Genomic DNA, 20,085 nt, shown 5'->3' on the forward strand with positions numbered 1-20,085 from the left:
TATACAAATGTGTCTAGTAGTGAGAGTGGGAGTATAAGTGCAGCAATATTAATAATGAATATGTAAATAACCCCCATTATTAATTACATGCCAAAGGAATTCTCCCCGATCCATTACACATTGTAATATTGAATACCACTTTAAATGATTGGTGATTGTGCTGCCCTGGATCACTTTGCATGCTTGAGCAAAATCACATTGGACTATGTATACATGTCCCATGTAAAAGATCAGTTATGTTCTTACCAGTCTGCAAAAAGCGTTTTATCAATCGTGGACATTTGAGATGAAACAGAGCAGTTAAGGGCATGGGTTTTCATTCACACACACCTGGTGTTGTATGACTTTTCTTAAAAGAGACATGAACAATGCCTATTCACCCCAGATAGGGCACCGATGACAAACCAAAGAAACACTCCCACCCAAGGGGACCAGTGGGCTTACTGGGGTCACCTACAGGACCATGGGTGGGTCTAAGGAAGCGGCATCACTATCACTAGAAAGTCAGGCTAACATGGGTGGCAACTCAGGAGAACTGCATCCCCGGTGCTCCCTGCTCAGCTTCATGATCTCTTCTTCCCACCCCCACCCTCAGCATTGTTTACTGCTTTCACAACCTTAGGGAGGGGCCTTGTGAATCCTGGAACTTTCTGAGCTTCCTGGGTTTTGTAAGTTCTGCTTGAGCCTCCCTCCTTCCAGGGAGTTCCAATCCCATCCTTTCCTCTGGATCATACATTCTTTTTGCCCCCCTTCCACAATGTTCTCTGAGCTTGGAGGGGGTGATATGGATGCCTGGTTATTGACTTTCATTTAGCTGTGAGTCTCTGCAGTAGCCACCATCCATTGAAAATGAAGTTTCTCTTCAAGACCAGCAGAAGCTGACAGCACCAGCAATCTGTAGTCAAACACAAGTCTTTAGAAGGCACTTAACAAGCATATCACATCCATTTAACAAAACAATAGTGGTATCCTTTCCACTGAGGCCTACAACTCCTCCAGCCACAGGCTTTTGCCCAGTTTCATAGTACCAGACATGAGTTTCCTCCTGTGAAGCAGGCCTTAAACCCAATCATAAAGCCATTGGCTGCATTCACAACAAGCATGTTACTATTGCACCATGCAGGTACATCTTTCCTGGCATGTTGATAGTGCAATAGGCAGACTCCATAACCAAGCAGTACTGTTGGTGATAATCCTTCCCCAGAAGTCTGTATAGCACCTTATTTTACTGCAAATGCCAGCCAGTAAGGAAGGAGCTGTCCACTAGTCCCAGAAAGATTTCCAGCAACCAAAGCATGCGGTGTCTTCATCCACAGTTCTAAGTCAGATGTGGTGGTGCACAACTTTGATCTAAGCACCCAGGAGGCAGAGGGAGGTAAATCTCTGGGAGTTGGAGGATACTGTGATGCACACAGTGAGTTCCAGGCCAGTCAGGGCTACATAGGGAGACTCTGTCTCAAACAAACAAACAAAGTTCTATCATGAAGCCAACAATAGCAGTGATAGATTTTAAAATTTATTTTTATTTTATTTTATTTTTTATTTCCATTTTAAAAATAATTTATTGAGAATTTCATATATGCATATAATGCATTTTGATCAAATCCATGCCCACTCCCTCCCCACCAACTCCTCCCATATCTCCCCATCACTTTTTTCTGATACCTTCATGTACTCATTCTTCTTCATTTTTATGGGGCTTTTGGCTACTCTAACATTCTCCTCTCTGAAGAGGGAACCCTAAAATCTTTTAAGGATTAGATAAAAGCTCCCAATACTTTTGATATTTTTGGCCTTTGGAATGGAGTATGTTGCTAAGAGGCCCAAGGACATTGTGAATTTTAGCCAAGAAACTGGCTACTTTTCTGTGGGGTCTTTTTACCCTACCTAGCTAATTCCTACCTCCTATTCTTATCACACCATCCTCTGAAGAGGTTACCCAACTTGCGGATAGGGAATCGGGACGCAGACCACTCTGGCTTCTTCCATGCTGAACAGGGATGCAGGGTGAGGCAAGTGGGGTACCCCTTCAGTGGGTCTATTTAAAGACTCCCAAATTGCATAACTCTTATCTGCAGGGGGGAAAGAAAGTCATTAACTGGTCAATAGGAGATGTGAAGGAGAAGTAAAGGCAAGAGTAATTAGCATTACAAGTTCTAGACAGGGAAGCAGAAAAAAGTCAGAACAGGGCAATTTTCAAATGTTCATATGAGAGTCCATTGGAATTTCTTGACAAGGGCTTCCAAAAGCATCTCTCTATTGGGTTCCTCCTCATTTTTCTTTTGTCTGCCAAGACTGGACTCTAGAGTGATGGATTCAGGATTTGCTTTCAGGTATTTCGATAGCCGTTGGAGTGGTTAGAATCTATGTCAGCTCCCTCTCTAAGGCTTCTAGATAGGGAAGAAAACAAATTTATCCATCATTTTAGAACAATAGCTGGTTGTGTCCCTTAGCTACAGGTGGGCACTACAGTGTTGTAGACCAAGCTTTGAAGTCTTACATCTGAGCAGCACTTTCTGATTAGGAACAAAATCATCAATGAGAAATAATTGTCTAAATAACTTTTTATATGGACTTAAGCCTAATGTCTGGGAAGTGTAATCCCTTGAATTCTTAAAGAAATATACTGATCATTTTACTCTTTGGTTATACTTTCCTTTTCGGTGTTTAAGACCATACAGTTGGCCCAAATAAATCAATTTATTTTTACACTTAAGGTCATTTGAGGATCTGTTCCTCAGGGGTCACATGGGCTTGGAAGGAGCCCTGGCTCCTTTCTTTTACTAGTTCCAGCTATGTGAAGATAAGTCAAAGGTCCTGCTCGACCATGTCTGTTTTCACTTGGAAGCATAGATGAGATGTTTCCTTTGAGTTGACCCTCCTCTTTGTAGACTGGTTATTGGTTCAAGTCCATCTCGTGGGGTCTACATGGCCTCCCTGAACAAGAGGACAGGTGACTCACCATAGTTACAGGACATTTTGAGAGATGTTCCATAGTCCCCTGGAACTTAGTCAACCTTGGAGGACAAGGGGCAAAAACTGCCCTTTAAGTCCCTCTGACTAGATTAGCCTAGGCCTCAAAGTATGATTGTTAAACATCCAATAAAATTAGTTCCACCAATCTGGTACTTTTAATTACCATGTGCTATGTAGATAAAGCTTGGATAAAAAAACTCAAATGTTCTCAGATAAACCTTGACTAGATATATATTTTGTTCCTTAAACTCATTGACTAAGCTATGACCTTAGAAATTTTAAGATTATGTGTATATTATTTTTGTCTCATTCTTTATATGTCATAACAAACCTACACAGACCTTCATCACTTGCTTAGGCTTTCTCATTTTTTTCTTCTATTTTAGAAAATATCTCCATTGTCATATCCTTTTTAACATCTTTTACATTCTTATTTTCTTTTCTTAAATAATTATGAGACATAATAGCATTAACAAATTTTCTATCTCTTGTGAGAATTCTTTTGCTGGGGATGCTAAGCAATGCTTATTCCCTTTCAAGGTTCTAGTGTCAAGCCAATGTTTGATTAAAGTTTTACTGGGGAACCAATGAATTTACTGAGCTTCCTTACAGATATAACTGAGGGGTTGCTGAGGTGTGTGTATGACCTAAGGGTATGCACACTGGAAAGCCTTTACCCAGCATGGGTCATGCCTTCTCTTCTTAGCTTTCCCCAGATTGTGTATGTTTGCCTTCCCCAAATCCAGGAGACCATGTGTAATTAGGGCCAAATTACATACAGTTGGCTGGGAAGAGTAGCTGGATACTCCAGTGAGGGTCCAATGAATGACCGTGCTTGGCCCTCCTTTAATGAATGAGCACAACCGTCAACAAGCCCAATTGTGCCGGTGTTTAATGATCAGGCACAGAGCAGTGATAGCTTTTTATGGTTTGTGGGGTTTTGGGAGGTCTCCATGACCAAAATTTGTCCTGAGGTATTCAACCCTTGACATTGGGATTTTCACTTAAGCTTATGGGTCTTGAGTGTCAATGCAGGGTGCTTTTGTTCAAACTCTTTAACTGCTGTTTTCTACTGCCCTTTCAGATGATTTTCAAATGTGTAAGACATTCAAATTTTTGTGTTAAATAATGAAACATTTACAAAAAGTGTGGGAAGGACCTCTGAAAGACCGCAGCCACCTGCTGCAAGCCAAGTAAGTGCCTGTTGGTCTTGGGTTGCTCGGGAGGTACTGAAAAAAGAAGCGTTAGCAAGGTCCAGAGTAGCATGAAAACATCCCATCACTTTTATCAGAAGAGTAATGGAGCAGGGCACGGTGGGCAGACACCTTTGATCTCAGCACTCAGGAAGTAGAAATGGGTGGATCTTGGTGAGTTTGAGGCCAGCCTGGTTTACATAGTGAGTTCCAGGCCAACCAGAACCACATAGTGAGTAAGACCCTGTTTCAAAACAAAAACCCAAGAACAGTGGATAGAGGACACTACCCCTATCCAATCCCCCATAATCCAGCCTTTCCATGATCCTCCTGGGGCGCTGCTGCTGCTGCGCTGCTTCATGTCTTTCTACCTCTGATGGTCGGTGGGATGGGCTTATGTTGCTCATTCTGGCACAAGCCATGCTCTAGCTCACTGTGCCTGCCCCTGGAGCTGACTCCTTGGCTCTGACAAGCTCCAGGCCAGCACTGTGGCCCTTGCCTTCCTTTTGACTACACCTGACCCTGATCTGGGTAAACACTCTCCACCCACAGGATACTTTCTTACAGGGAGGAAATGTATACCTCATACTCTCAGAGGAAAATGCTTTCTCCAAGGACAGGTACTAGAAACTCACCTCTCCCTTTCCCACCACCCTCATCAATTGTTCTCTGCTTTTATAACCTTGGGAGGGGCCTTATAATCTTGTAACTGTCTGAGCTTCTTGAGTCTTCAAAGTTTCCTTACTTCCTTGAATCTCATGAGTCTCCCTCCTTCATCCAGGAGTCTAGAGGAAAAAGCTATATAGAAGAAGGCTCAAGGTTCTATGCCATTTATATACTGTGTGAGCTTGGACACAGTACTTAACCTGCCTAAGCTTTGTTTCCCTCTCTCATAGGCCTTATGGTATTATAGTCAGGTGCAGTGGCAAGTACTTGTAGCCCCAGTTACTTGTGAGGCTGAGACAAAAGGATTGCTTAAGAGCAAAGCCAGCCTGGACAACATGGTCAGATTCTGTCAGAAGCAAAGAAAGAAAGAAAGAAAGAAAGAAAGAAAGAAAGAAAGAAAGAAAGAAAGAAAGAAAGAAAGAAAGAAAGAAAGAAAGAAAGAGAAAGAGAGAGAAAGGAAGGAAAGAGGGGGGACAGAGGGAGGGAGGGAGGGAGAGAAAAAGAAAGGAAATGAAGTAAAAATTAAAAATATAAAACTAAGCACAGCAGCTGATACCAGAGCGACCCTTAGCTATTGGCACACTCCATTATAACACAGTTTTGACTTGGGTCACCTTCGCTAAATAAAAATGGACTTTCTGAAACATGACCACAGCAAAACATGTGGACACAAACATACATGTGTTATAAGAACACGAGAATGTAAGATAACCTCAGATGGAGAAACACTGACAAACACTTTATCTTTTAATGTCCAGATGAAACGATCTATAGTGTGGAAAAAAAATATTAAAGCAAGTCATGTATACATAGAACTTAATAGCAGCCGGGCATGGTGGTACACACCTTTGATCCCAGCACTGGGGAGGCAGAGGTAGGTGGATCACTGAGAGTTCGAAGCCAGACTGGTCTCCATAGCAAATCCAGGTCAGCTGTGGCTACAGGGAGACCCTGTCTCAAAAAGACCAAAAAACCCACCCAAACTTAATATCTAGCTGGGAGAGACAGTTGGCTAGATACAGGCTCAACCACACCAGAATAAAGCAGGCTCTGCAAAAAGTGCTAAATAATAATAAAGCCTCTGGGAGTGGAGAGATGGCTCAGCAGTTAAGACCACTGGCTGCTCTTGCAGAGGACCTGGGTTCAGTTGCCAGCATCCACATGATGGCTAACAACTTTCTGTGACTCCAGTTCCATGGGCTCCAATGCCCTCTTCTGACCTCTGCATGACATGGGTGCACTTACATACACGCAGGCAATATAGTCATACACATAAAATAAAAATAATAAATAAAAAAATAAAGCTTCCGATTGTTGAGCTCTTGTTTCTTGCCCAGCACATCGCATGTCCTGTGTGCATGTCACTGGGCTTATGCCAGCCAGCACCAAGCCCTGCCAGCTCTGCCTTCACAACACATCCAGCTCTTTTCTCACTTCCTCTGTGCCAGTCCACACTTCCACTCTTTTTTAAAATTTTTTGGATGACCTGGAACTTGCTATGTAGACCAGGCTGGCTTTGAACTCAGAGATCCACCTGCCTCGCCCTCCTGAGTGCTGGGACTAAAGACATGCGCCACCATGCCCAGACCCTGCTCTCCTCTTAATTGCACTGCTCCCGTAGCCTTCTAAGCACCCTGCATCTGCCCCTGCTCCTCTTCACAGACCATGCTCCACCCAGCAACAGAAACGTTTATTTTATAAAACACCTATAATATATATTACAATATATATTATATTGATAAATTGCCGTGTGCTGTTTAAGCTTGTTGAAAAAAAGACTGGGAGCAACAGGGCCCTCCCTTGCTTGCCCCTTCTAACACCAACCACCCCCCCCCCGCCCCCCGTTTTGGCTGGCCTGGCTTTGTGCCCTTGAGAACAGCTTAAAGGTAAACTATTTCCAACACTGGTTATTGTGGTCTATCCCCCATATAAAAGTCTACAGTGAGAATGACTTGACGATGTTGCTGTTGTTGGTTCTGTCAGGCTACTCTGCCCTCCTCTTAGTCGGTGGTCTCTGCCGGATGTAGTAACTCCTGGTTTGATGACGCCTTGCTGTCTATCTGCTCTGTCTGCAACTTCCTGTTTGCTCTTCTACTTTGCCTCCTATACACTTAATAAATTCATTCATTCAAAACCAAAAGCATTGTTACCGTGGGTCATTCTCTAGGTTGTACATGCTCATGTCACCATAATTTCACTCTGTTGTAAAACCCTCCAAAGTATCCCATTTCACCAAGGGTCAGTCTTTAAGATGACCTACAAACTGGGCTAGAGAAATAGTTCAGTTGGTAAGCATGAGGACCTGAGGTCAGTCCCCAGAACCTGTGTGAAAAAAGCCAGGCATAGTGGCACCCACTGGTAGACCCTAAAGCTGGGAAGGCAGCCCAGCCTACTTGTGGAGATAAAGGCCAGTGAAATAAGGAATGGGGCCAGGTATGGTGGTGCACACCTTTAATCCCATCATTTTGAAGACAGAAGCAGGCAGATCTCTGTGAGACATAGTAAATTCATGATCTACATAGTAAATTCCAGGCCAGCGGGGGCTACAGGGAGACCCTGACTCAAAAATAAATAAGTAAATAAATAAATAGTATTCTAAAACATTAGCCAAGGTTGACCTCTGACTTCCACATGCGAGATACACACACACACACACACACACACACACACACACAAAGTACCCACAAATTTCATGGGATTACTAATCTTCCTCACAATGGTTTCCTTGAGTCTTTCAGTGCCCGAAGCCTAGCTCAGAATATTTGCCCCAACTGTATTCTCTCCCTAGAATCTACTCCCCCTGGATGGACTCCCATACTGTCATTTCCTTAGGTCTTTGATTAACTGCTACCCAATTAAAGAGATCTTCCAGACCACATGACATAATACCAGCCCCTTAGAAAGGGTGAATGAACTGTACACTACCCCCCAATGGAGTACTATGCAGCTGTATAAAGGAGTGGTGATGGCTTCCACTAACTGATTTTTTTTTCAGGTACCTGGTTAAGTGACAAAACCAAGGTATGAAAGAATATACAGAGCAGGTATGTTCATTGTGCAGCCTGTAGGCTACACACATCCCAAGACAGCTGTGGATACAGCATTGGTAGATGACATCACACTGCAAAGTCAAAAGGCTGGAGACCCCTGATGAAGCATTGCTTTAAGAAGGGCAGCTAGAGGCTGGGTGTGATAGCCTGCTTTAATCCCAGCACTCAGGAGGCAAAGGCAGGTGGATCTCTGTGAGTTCAAGGCTAGCCAGGGTTAGTTATATAGTGAGACCTGGTCCTCATTAGGGAGGACAGCTGGCCCAGACTCTTCAATAGTGATATTGCTAGGTGAGGTAGCACATGACTGAAATAGTAGCACTTGGGAGGCTGAGACAGGAGGATCATGTGCTTGAGGCTAGCCTGGGCCATGCAGTAAGACAGTCTCAAAAACCAAACAAATAAAAACAATTTTGATGTCACAAAGTACTGAAATAGTAATAATAGTAATTAATAATTGAATAAGCAGAAGAATTCACTTGTTCTTAAGAGATGGAGGTTAAATTATTTGTGGGGATTATAAGGGCTACAACTTTCAGGTAATTTAACAACAACAAATGTGTAGAGAGAAAGAAGTACAACACAACAAAACAGTGTGCTTCAGAGAGAAGTTTGTGCATGTTCACTGCTCTGCTGTGATGGCTTTAAACATTCCTTTGCTTTGCTTTATTAGCTAAGTGTTTACCACCATTCAACACCTAAGTATTTGCTTCTTTATTTACCTCTCTCCCCTACCATAATGTGAGATTCGCAGGTATGTGTGTGTATATATATATATGGTCTTTTTGAGACAGTTTTTGACCTGGAATTCACTATGTAGACTAGGCTGGCCTTGAACTCACAGAGATCTACCTGCCTCTGCCTCCAAAGTGCTAGGACTAAAGATGTGCACCACCATGCCCAGCCACATATTATATTTTTCACTGCTATGATAAAATGCCTGACTTGAAGCAACTTAAGGGGAGAAAATGTTTATTTTGGTTCCTAGTCTGAGTGTATAGCTCACCACAGCAGGGAAGGTATGATGTTGAGAGCTGCTTTAGCTGTGGCTGCAGAAGCATGTTGGTGTCATCACATTCGTGGTCAAGAAGTAGAGCGGTAAATGCTGGCCTCTTCCTTTTTCCTTTTTATTCAGTCTGAGACCAGAACCCATAGGATGGTGCCACTCACATTCAGGGAGGAATGTGGAAAGGTGTTACCTCACCAGAGATGCACTCATGACTTACCCAGAAGTGTGTCTCCCAGGTGACTCCAAGTACATTCAAGTTGATAATGAAGATTAAACACTACAGAAAGTGTGATCGCTGTTCACATTAATTCTATGAAGTAGACACATCACTTGCTATTCTTTCTCTCATCTGCGTTGTGTGTCTATCAAAGTGAATATATTGAGGGACACAGAAGTTGTAACTTATAACTCGGATATGGAGAAAAACCACAGTTGGGTCTGAGTACAGAGCTGGTGCTGTTCACTACTGTGTTTTGCAGGTTCCTGGGGAAGGCAGGTGAGGCCCCCAGAGGGTTCACCTCCAACAGGGACATAATGTTCAATCTTGCTTTTCCTTTAAGGCTATACAGAACAGATCTTAAATACAGGTTACTTCTAAGTGGATTCATAAATTAAGGGGCAACACCAAAATAGGAGTTTTTAGGGTATAAGCTTAGATTCTGGCAGTCCCCCAAAGCCAGGCTCAGTCACCCATCCTGACCCATATCTTTTAATATGCTAATTAAAAAGATAAGCAATGGTGAAAAGCAGAGAGGAGATTGATTCAATATGGCCACATTGGGAAAAAGAACAAAGAAATGGGTTCAGTGACACCCCTCAAGCCAATCTTTGGGGGTCCTGACACGGGGTTAAGTTTTAAATGAGTGAGAGGTATTCATAACAGAACATCACTAGCCTGCCACTGACCCATTGTCTCAGCTCTGGACCACCTTGCAAGGTAGTGTGATAAGTTGTCAGCACTATGTAGAAATATCTTCCTGGGAGGCAAATTCCTCCTCTGACTGGCACCAGGGTCTCTACCTTCCCTTCTTCCAGCATGGGATTCCTGGGGAAAACTTAATTATTTGGTTCCACTAATTCTGATAGCTGAAGGAAGGCACATGAGTCTGTCCTGTGAGGCCCTCTCTTACTGTCCCGAGACCGTCCCCTATTGTCTGGTAAAGCCTTTGCCTACTGTCCTGTGAAGCCTTCTACTAGTCTGTGAGACCCTCTCCTGTCCTGTGAGGCTTCTATTGTCCTATGAAACTTTCCCCTACTGTTCTGTGACATCTTCATGTACTGTGGTGTGAAGCCTTCTAGTGACCTGTAAGATCTTTGGCCACTGTCCTGTGCGGCCTTTTCCTACTACCCTGTGAGATCTCCCACTGTTGGGGGAAGCCTTTGCCTACTGTTCTATAGTCATTTCCTCTGTTTTGAAACATTTCTTCCTGGAAGAAGGAGGCTCACAAGATTCAGGGAGCTCAGATGCAGCTTTCTGGGTCATCGCCCATGCCAGGGTGGGCTTTTTGGTGATGCAACTGCCTCTGAGTCACCCATGCTCCTGTAAATAACCCCTCACCCATGCTGTGCATAACCCTAATAAATTCATCTGTACAAGCTAGACTTGGGTAGGATTCTTTCTTTGTTCAATCACAGCACCCTGTCTCAGGTAACTAGGCATTTATTCCCATCTCCCTAGGATAAGCTTACTCAGACTCTCCAAGGTTCCCTCCCAAGCATTCCTAGTACTGCACACAGTTCTGAAAAGCTGGTTTCACAGGCCAGAGAGAATTCTAGAGCAGGAGGGGACTGTGAGTTCCTAGGATGGAGAAGGAGCTACAGGGTCTGCTGAAGGTCTCAGAGGGTCATTTGAGAGTCACAGCCTCCCTGGTGACCTGGGCTCTGCCAGTCTGTGGCCAGCTCCCAATGCCAGCTGTGACCCACATGTTCCTGCTCTGCTTGCTCTCCCCTTCCCTCACTGTGGCCACATGGTTTGTATTTTAAAACCCAGATTCATTTTCCTTTCTCCCTGCAGCCCCAGTGCTTCTCCTCAGCTCTGGAGACTTGATGAAGGCAACTCCAGAGCTGAAGGAATGGGCTGGGGCTGTCATTCCCCCAAAGCTGCAGCCTCCTGGACTGGCCTTGAAGTCACAACAGGCCCAAAGGCTTCATTCCCTTGAGCTTTCCAGCAAGAGGAGCTCCCCCCACAACCCCCGGCCCCCAGAGTTTAGGCTGCACAAGAAAACCTCCATGTCCCACCTTTTCTCAAATATTAAGGGGCCATTTGAGACAACTGCTAGAGAATGCAGAGGTACTTGGTGTACCCCAGGTCAGCACTTATTCATGAACATAGTTAAGCACCTCTGACTTGTCCTCAAGCCCCTCAGTACTCCCTTAACCCAACAGCTAGGTCTTTCGGCCTTGGTTTTTCTCTGTTGTCCTTTGCTGTCGTTATTTATCTTTAATTTATGTGTAGAAGTGTTTTGTCTACATGGATGTAAGTATACCCAAGTATGCAATGCCAGTGGAGGTCAGAAGAGGGTGTTAGATCCCCTGGAACTGAAGTTACAGATGGCTGTTAGCTGCCATGTGGATGCTGGGAACTGAATTCGGGTCCTCTGCAAGAGTAGCCAGTACTCTTAACTGCTGAGCCATCCCTCCAGCTGAGCCATCCCTCCAGCCCGTTGTTTGAAAGTCTCGGGTAGCCCATGCTAGCTCAGAACTCAGTATATAGTACAGGAAGTCCTTCAACTGCTGATCCTCCTGTCTCCACCTCCCATCTGGGATTATATGCCTGGTTTGGGTCCCAGGGCTTAGCACATCTAGGCAAGCATTGCCAAGTGAGCTACATCCCTAACCCCCTTTTCTACCTGTAGGCCTTATGTGTCAGATCCCTTATTTCCTTTAGGACTTTGAATTCCCTAATCTGTCCAGTTCAACCTGTGGCAATCTCTTGCTTTATCTTCACTGGCTTGGTCTCCTTCAATCCAGCAGATCCCAGGCCAGATTACTATTCCCAGACCTCACCCTCAAACCAGTCTCCCCAGCTGTCCCTGTTCTTACTGAGAGAAGCACCAGGCTTGCCCCTGCCCAGTTGAGGGAAGGAGGGAACTCTCACCCCAAGAGCAGGACTCTGCTGTCTAAACACGTTGCCAGAACACCAAAGCATGTTGCCTGTTGCAAACACATACGGAAGTGGGCTTTCTTACTGCCATCGTCTCCCTCACCAACAGGCCCAGTCACACAGACATGTGAACTGACTCCCAGAAATTCATGAACTAGGTCTTAAATTAGCCATAATATCCTAGGGGTATCTCTGTGGGTAAAATTCCTGGGGCTTAACGTCCTGCCCCATGTAACCTGGTACTTTACGCAATCCCTCTTATTTGTAGATCCTGGGAAACAGGCAGGTTCAGGGCGTGGTCCAGAAAGTGAGGAAATCAATTTTCTCCTCTACCTTGGACTGTCAGGATGTCAGACCATCTGGGAAAGGTGGGATGGGTCAGACTTCATGCATTAGGAAGCTGTCAGACGTCTAAGCTGGGAAGAGCAAAGGTGTTGTGAGCCAGGCCTGTAAAGCACATCACTTAGATGGATTTCAGATTGCTGCCCCAACCTTTATAGCCAGGAAACTGGCTTGGAGAAGGCAAGTGGCCTGCTTAAAACACTGACTGGCCAAGTCCAAAGCCTCCCCTTTCGCCCTGTCCACACAGAAGCATACGGAGATGAATGAGTCCCAAGAGTTGTCTGTCAGTCCCCTCAGAGCCAGGCTTCAGAAAGTACTGCCTCATCACCTGGAGCTGAGGAAAGACCCCAGGTCTCTGTGTACTGAGGATGCAGTCATTAGACTGTCCTTGATTGCACTCTGACCAGGACAAGTACCAGCCTTTCATTAAGAGAAAGGTTGCATTTCCGTCCAACACTTCTAGGCGTGTCTATGTGCCACACCTAGCAGACTTCGTGGATCAAAAGTGGCTCAGGCTGCCCCATAATGCATTGGGTAGACAATCAAAAAGCTCCCTTTACATGCTGAGAGTTGCCACTAAAAGGGCTGCTGGATGTGGTTGCATCCGTGACCGGTGGTGTGCGATCTAGTTTTCCCTCGTCACTATGGGTAACCATGGATGAGAAGGTGAGAAAGGATGGTCCAGGAGGCTGGGGCCACTTCGTAGCAGCACGTCACTCACTGTTGCTCTGGACTGTAGTTTTGCCAAACCCTTGGAACTAGCCCTGCAAAGCATAGGAATCCCAGGACATAATGAACAAGACACAGCCCCTGATTCTGCATGCATGCAAATGGTCGTTTTCTTTGTATACCTCATGGGGAGATACACATTCATTTATGTAAATGCTGGGCCGATTTTCAAAGGGCATGAGAGGGTAATCTTACTCCATAATTTACTTCCTTTTGAAAAATTAGCTCCTGGCAGAAAGAGGGCATGGGGGGATTATGTAAAAATAATACATAAGCCTTACATGGAAGCCTCTGTGGGTACCTAAGGAATAAACAGTCACATTTTCAACTTGTAAGCAAAAATAACACATAAGACTTGACATGGAGCATTGTGGGTAGCTAAGGGATAAGCAGCTACATTTTCAGCTCGTGGCCAGGCTAGCAGCTGCGGGAAGGTGATAAGAACACAGCAAATGGGGCTGTGAGCACAGTGAGGTATATGCCCAACCCTTAGAAAGGCTGGACCAGAGGAAGGAAAGGGAGGGGAGGGGAAGCTACTCTGCATGGTCTATGAATTTTAAAGACCCACTAACTGTGTATCCCTGCTGAAGCTTGTATCATTCTGATGTTCCTTGGTTTGCACCTGTGTTAGCCACTCCCAGCAGTGACTGGTGTCTGGTCTCACTGCCCAAGACTGTCCAGCTCCTGCCCTTACGTCCACCCAGGAAAATTCTTGCTCACTGTTTCTAGTCATGCACACTACAGGGCTTAAAAGGATGGCTGTGGTCTTCCTGTGGAGGCCCTGCTGAACAAGCATGTAGTTTTCGCTCTCCCCATCAGCACCTTTTTACCCTAAATTTCCCACCAAAGAGAAACCAGTAGCAAACCCCAGAAAAGTGTCATGTTCTCCATTCAGAGCTGGTCTAACAGGCCCCAGGCATGTTCTATGTTCACAGCTCTGGGGGCAGCAGTCTTGACTGGGTAGAGGTGTAGAGTTGTGTATGATACATTTAGCAGAGGGCAAATATGTCTTAAGAAAGATTTTTTATCATTTATACAAAAACATAATTTAGGCTAGAAGGGGGCATGCATAGAAAAGTTACAACTTGAGGAACGTGAACCTAGTAATCAACGCCAAGGGCAGAACTCCAGGTCACCCACCAAACAGTTCCACAGAGGGAGGTGGCTGGTTAAGTGAGCAAAAAGGAAGATACCAGACTCCAGAAAATGTAAACAGTCATATTGTCAACATAATTTACTACAGGTCTCTGAAGTGTATATAAAACGTCTTAGTGCAACATCTTACAAATAGTTTTTCCTTTAAAAAACGAAATAAATCAACAGCTCTCTACTTCATGCATGGGTAGTTTTCTTATCCCATCTCTCTCTTTTGTCATCAACAATGAACGCAGAGAAACCATTGTTTGAAAAGAATATGAAAACTTGCTACAGAAACACCCTGATGAAAGAGGGTGTGGTCATATCATATCCCAGGATGTGCCAAGCACAGTGGAGGTTTTCATAAACGCAACGTTGGCAAATACAGGTCAGGAGCATCCGGGAGCTCCAGCTCAGAAGACTGAAGCCCCACTGAACAACGAGCAATGAGGTCTTGAAGCCACCGGAGGGCACCATCACCATTCACCTGACTCTTCCATAGAAATAGCCAGAGAAAGGTCCTGGGGTTTTTATATTGAAAGCACAAAAGAGCTCAACTTTTGATGATAACCCCCCAGCCCCGCAGAAAAATACACGCAAAAAGCAATTGTTAAAATACTGGCTTCGGTTTCTTTTTCCTTTCCAATGTCCTGCAATCACTTCACATATTTCTGTGTCTCTACTGCTACAAACCAATCTGCACTGAAGTCTTAATCGAGACCGGCCCTCTGGCATCTTCCCATTCAGAGGAAGAGTCAATCTTCCCTTGTTGACTCAGCCTAAAAATAAGGAGTCAGCAGTTTCCCACCGAGGGCCCACACCCCCGAAATGGAGCAAAAGACATTCTTTCTTCATGACTGAGCCAATGCGGTACCTCTAACATGTTGATACAGCATAACTGAGAATCAGCAGGGTAGCACCAGCAGGATTAAGGGGGCGGTGCCTAAATGCTGTCTCAGAGTACTTGAGTCCTGGGAAAGAAAAGGCAGGTCTGTCAGATGGCCACAGCCAATGTGCCTCTCCTCTGCCACCCAGCACAACATCCTACTACGCAGCCCACATAGCCTACATCCCAACAGACCCCTCGAAAGCATCCATGGCCACATGACTTCAGGGCCTATGAGTCCCACAGCCTCTTTGGAGACTGTATATTCTCAGGAGCAGATCTCACAGGAATCATGCTTGTTAGATTAACTTTCGCAATCCTTGGCAGCTTTTCCTAGAGCTCCATTTTGGGATTGAAGATGCAAGCTCCCAAAGGAGGTACGGCGGAACACTTGGCCAGGGAAATATGAGGAAGCAAGAGCTTCAAAAACTTCACAGAGTGAGCAAAAGACACAATTTGAGACTGACAAGGCTCCAGGCCAGCTAAGGACCTGGCCTAACAAAATGGAAGCGGTCGATCTTTGGGTTGAAAAATTTTAAGCTACCATTATAGCCAAATAACCTAAAACCACAGAAAAGATCCAAGAAAAGGAAAGGACAATTGCCCCCTCCCCCCATTCAATCCAGGTACTCATAGTCTTGCAGGGCTGAGTCTGGCCCTCACTTAGGACAACAGTCTCATGGCAGTGAGATGGAGGGGCAGGGGATCAATGTTGAATAAGGAAGACTTCAGTATCTCTGAGGAAAAGCTCAGTGGAAGGAAGACAGAAAGCCTAGTTTTCAAACCTCAGGAGAGGTAGGTATTCCTCCAGGCTCTCTGGTACATCAGATCCTGAAACTCCCTCCCTGCCCACCACTCTCCCAAGCTGAGTGAGATGGCTCAGGGTGGGCCCCTTCAGGCTCACTGGACACTTCCTCTTGAGAATCTGTCAAAGCATCTGCAGACGAAAGCCACCTTCTCAGAGGTTTCAGTCAGAACTGCACTTGCAGAACAGTCAAGCCAACAGCTAGTCTTTCCCCCTTCCCCTCTCTAGCCACTGGCATTGATCGATAGGTTGGTAGCTGCTTTAGGTTGCCTTCGGAAACTGTCTGGAACCCTTAACCCATCTTCCAAGACAGCTTGCTTAGTTTTTGGCAAGAACAGGACGAAGTTTCTTTTGCCTCCCTGACAGATCGGTTGGTCCGGCACCATCTAACTCCTAATGGGGTTCTGCAGGATTTCTCTTGCACATATGCAGTTCTTTGAAGCAAAATTCAATGCTTTCATCTTGACTACAAAGTGGTTCCAACAACTCCAGCTGAGGGAAAAAGATAAGATACAAATTGGGCCCACGCTACACACACATTTTTTTTTTTCCCAAGTCTTGTTAAGAAAGTAAAAAATGTTTGGGTGTATTTTGATCCATGGGTGGCATTTCCAAATGTGCAAAAACAAAAAAACGACTTGGAAGAGACTCCTTGTTACTACAAAGCCGTCCTTCTTCTTGCTGTCAGTTGTGAGAGAAACTCATCCACAACATTGTGGGATCCAAAAGGGGTAAAGCAAAGGGACCTAAAAAAGAGGATGTGACAAGAACAGGATCCCCCATCACATCAATTTGAGAATACTAGACAGACTCATGAGAAGTGGCATCTGGAGCTACTCACTACATTACCAGAACCAAAGACTAGAAACCTAGGACAGTAGGACTGCCACCTGGAGGCAGTCATCCCTGTGACTGACTGGGTGCTTCTAACACATTCCAGGCCTGACTGTTTTCTGCAGGGGTCCTGCAGAGTTCAGTGCTGTCGAGAGTCCAATCACAGAGCAAGAGGCAGTGAGGGAGAGCCCACAGCGCCCCTCCGTGGCCAACGTCCACTGGGGCGCCACCCTCCTTAGTCTATGGCTCCTGGGTGGATGCTGAGCACAGGGGGCTCCAGGCAAGTGGGAGAGTAGTTGAGGTGCGGTTCCTTGATCCACAACAGGGGCACTCCGTTCTTCCCTTCAGAGTTCTTGCTGGAGTTCCGGCTTTTGAAGCGCACCAGCAGGATGGTGATGATGAGGATGCCGAAGATGGGGAAAGGGTAGAAGAAGACAAAATAGAAGAGCGCATCATTGGAGCAGATGAGCGACTGGAGGGTGGAACCTGAAATGGAAGCAAGGGGACAGGCATGAGGGCTGTGAGCCTGGACTGTGCACACCTGCTCCCGAAGGCCTCACAGGCCTGACTGAAGCTACTGGTGACTCCTGTGCCCTCCCTGCCATCTCCTACAACAGGAACTGTGAGATGACCCTTGTGTTCTTTTTCCATTCATGAGTCTAAGTTCCAACAATGCAATGCCTCCATTTCCTCTGAGACCCATTAATTCTGCTTCAAAAGTCAGATAATAAAATGAAGCTTATTGATTGTGAACTAGACTGTGTCTAAGATGGTAAAGAGGCTGACTCTGGTTCATTCTTATCCTCCTGTGTGGTCATATTTATCATGGCATTCTGCACTTAGTTCTACAAACTTCCTTCTCAGGGAATCTAACACATTCCCTTCCCACCAGCTTCAGAAAGTAATTGTACCAGAAATGATGCTTGATTAAAATCATCAATTCAGATGCCATTATGGGCCACTGAAAACACCCAGTGTCTGTCACCGCATAGAGCAAAGTTACGGCTGGATATGGGACAGAATGAAACCACGTGCCCTGATGATTCATTAGCCCTTGACAGGAGCCTGGCCTCTTGAGTGATCCCTGTGCTCATGAAGCTTAATAATTACAGGTGTCCATGGCAGGCAGACCGGGTGTGACCCCAACACTTTCTCTTTCAGTCTTGGTCCTGGGTCCACATTTGATTCGGGCTTTCTCTATCTTCCCTTCCATTACACAGTTGTAGATCACCAGTATCATTCAGAAAAGTTAGCACAAATTTACAGTTATTGGATTTCCAAAGTACATTAAATTACTCATGCTCAACCATTTCAACCTATAAAATCTCAATTTCATTTAATGTGATATTAACAGGAGGTGACCGAGGCAGAGAGCTGAACAGCTCCTAACCGCAACTCAAGATGATGGGAAAGTATTTTGATTGAAAAGAAGTTGAAGACTGTAACAAATTGCTTTTATTTCTGCCTTCTAGGCTTAATTCTACTAGAGCAAACAATGTTTGCAGCCTGCTCCAGCCTACATTTTGACAGGCCACTCGAAAGAGTGCCTTGTTAGAACAAGAAAATACTTGCTGTTCTCCAGTCTGTTCAGAGGGCATGTGAAGGGGAGGCAGCCGGAAAGCTGCCTTCTCCACAGGATGAAAACTGTGTTCAGCTCCATTCTGCGGTGATGGAGCTCCTCTGTGACTCCAAACCCTCCTGTGACAGTATTTTCCTTCCAGGCTGATCCTTTTCAGTAATGGGGCAAAATCCACCTAAACCTGTAGTCAGCCTCCAAAGTAAAAATGACCCAGAAACATGAAGAAAAGCGTGACTGACAGGCTTTACTTCCTTTCTTCCTCCTGTGAGTTGGACACACTTGCTAATTCATTGCAGACTGGATTCAGTACTCTAAACTGTAACAAAGGAATATCAAGCAACATACTTGTACAATGAAAGCTTACTAAAATAGACTCCAGTAGTACATCAGGTGTATTATAAAAAAATTTATGACAAGCTGGGTGTGGTGATACCTGGGAAGCAGATGCAGGAAGATCTCTGTGAAAGCGAGCAAGGCCAGCCTGGTCTACATAGTGGGTTCCAGGCCAGCTGGGGCTACAGAGAAATCTTGTCCCAAATAAACAAATAGGAGCTAGAGAAATGGATTAGTGGTTAAGAGCACTGGTTACTCTTGCAGAGGACCTGGGTTTGGTTCCCAGCACCCATATGGTGGGGCTAACAACCATCTGTAAACCAGGGGATCTGACACCTTCTTCTGATCTCTGCGGGCATTGCACAACATGGGTGCCCTTACATACATGTAAGTAACACACTCATACACATAAAATATTAGATAAACAAGCTACACACACACACACACACACACACACACGCACGCACACTATCACTTTAATTTCTATCCAGTTTTTGCATGAAGGTCAGTTATGTGGGTGAGCATATCTCTCAAATCCTACTAATAAATGCCCACAGCGCTTATGCAAGGTGCTTATTAATCCATAATTAAGCTCTGAATTTGTCTTGTGAGCACAGCTGGAACTGTAGCTGAGGAAACTCACTTGTGTCCAGAACCCGGATGCCAATGGGGGCAGACTCCTCCTCCGTCAGCCGGTACCACTCCTTCTGAGGGCTGGGCAGCCACTCTTCCACATGGCAGGAGTAGTTGCCTGTGTCGTGGGGACTTGCCTGCAGCACTGTGAGCCTATATAGCAGGGGTGAGAGCCTCTGGAAGCGCAGCCTGCCTTCCCAGGGTCCACCCTCAGGGCCGAAGACAGCATCTGGACCCACACTCAGCAGAACCGCCTTCTCTGTTGGGTCTTCCTTGTCCTCTTCCTCTTCTTCTTCCTCCTTCTCCTCCTCTTGTTCTTCAATGCCAAGGCTTCCCCTCCTTCCGCCACCTTTAGTCCTTAGGGAATACCAGGCCACAGCAAAGCGGGAATCCTGGCTTGATCGAGACAGGATACTACAGTCCAGCTGGAAAGCTGCCTTCTCAGACACCGTGGCATTGGGGACGACTGTGTCCACCTGGAGGGCAGCATCTGGGGAGGAACAAGGAACAAAGAAGGAAGGAAAGGCTGATTAATCGGCTCAAAACTAACTAAATGGGCTGAGATGGCTCAGCAGGTAAAAGTGCTTGTATTATTAACCTACCTACCTGAGCTTGATCCCCAGGACCCATGTAAAAAAGCCAGATGCCATGAGTGCCTAACGTCTAATGTCTAATCCTAGCACTCCTACAGGAAGATAGGAGGCAGAGTCAGGAGAATTGCCCAGGAGCCTGTGGGCTAGCTAGCCTGGAGTTCCAGTGGTGTGAGAAACAAGAGAGGCTCTGCCTCAAAAGGTGGAGGCAGAGAACCAAACA

The 20,085-nt window shown here is 45.5% G+C and overlaps 1 protein-coding gene across 3 annotated transcripts in view; it reads right to left on the reverse strand.

Annotated features, from left to right (window-relative positions):
- Window positions 1-14,263: 14,263 nt before the first annotated feature.
- Igsf3 (immunoglobulin superfamily member 3) overlaps window positions 14,264-20,085 on the reverse strand; it is a 100,158-nt gene continuing 94,336 nt past the window's right edge. For all 3 annotated transcript variants that reach the window (XM_008834027.3, XM_008834029.3, XM_029564001.1), the window contains 2 exons: window positions 19,283-19,762; window positions 14,264-17,213 (listed from right to left, as the gene is read on the reverse strand). In XM_008834027.3, coding sequence (XP_008832249.1) covers window positions 16,963-17,213; window positions 19,283-19,762 — 731 coding nt within the window. In that variant the 3' untranslated portion in view covers window positions 14,264-16,962. The remainder of the gene's footprint in view (window positions 17,214-19,282; window positions 19,763-20,085) is intronic.

This window comes from Nannospalax galili, unplaced genomic scaffold (assembly GCF_000622305.1).
Source record: "Nannospalax galili isolate Female #2095 unplaced genomic scaffold, S.galili_v1.0 scaffold475, whole genome shotgun sequence".
In the NCBI taxonomy this organism is placed as follows: domain Eukaryota; kingdom Metazoa; phylum Chordata; class Mammalia; order Rodentia; family Spalacidae; genus Nannospalax; species Nannospalax galili.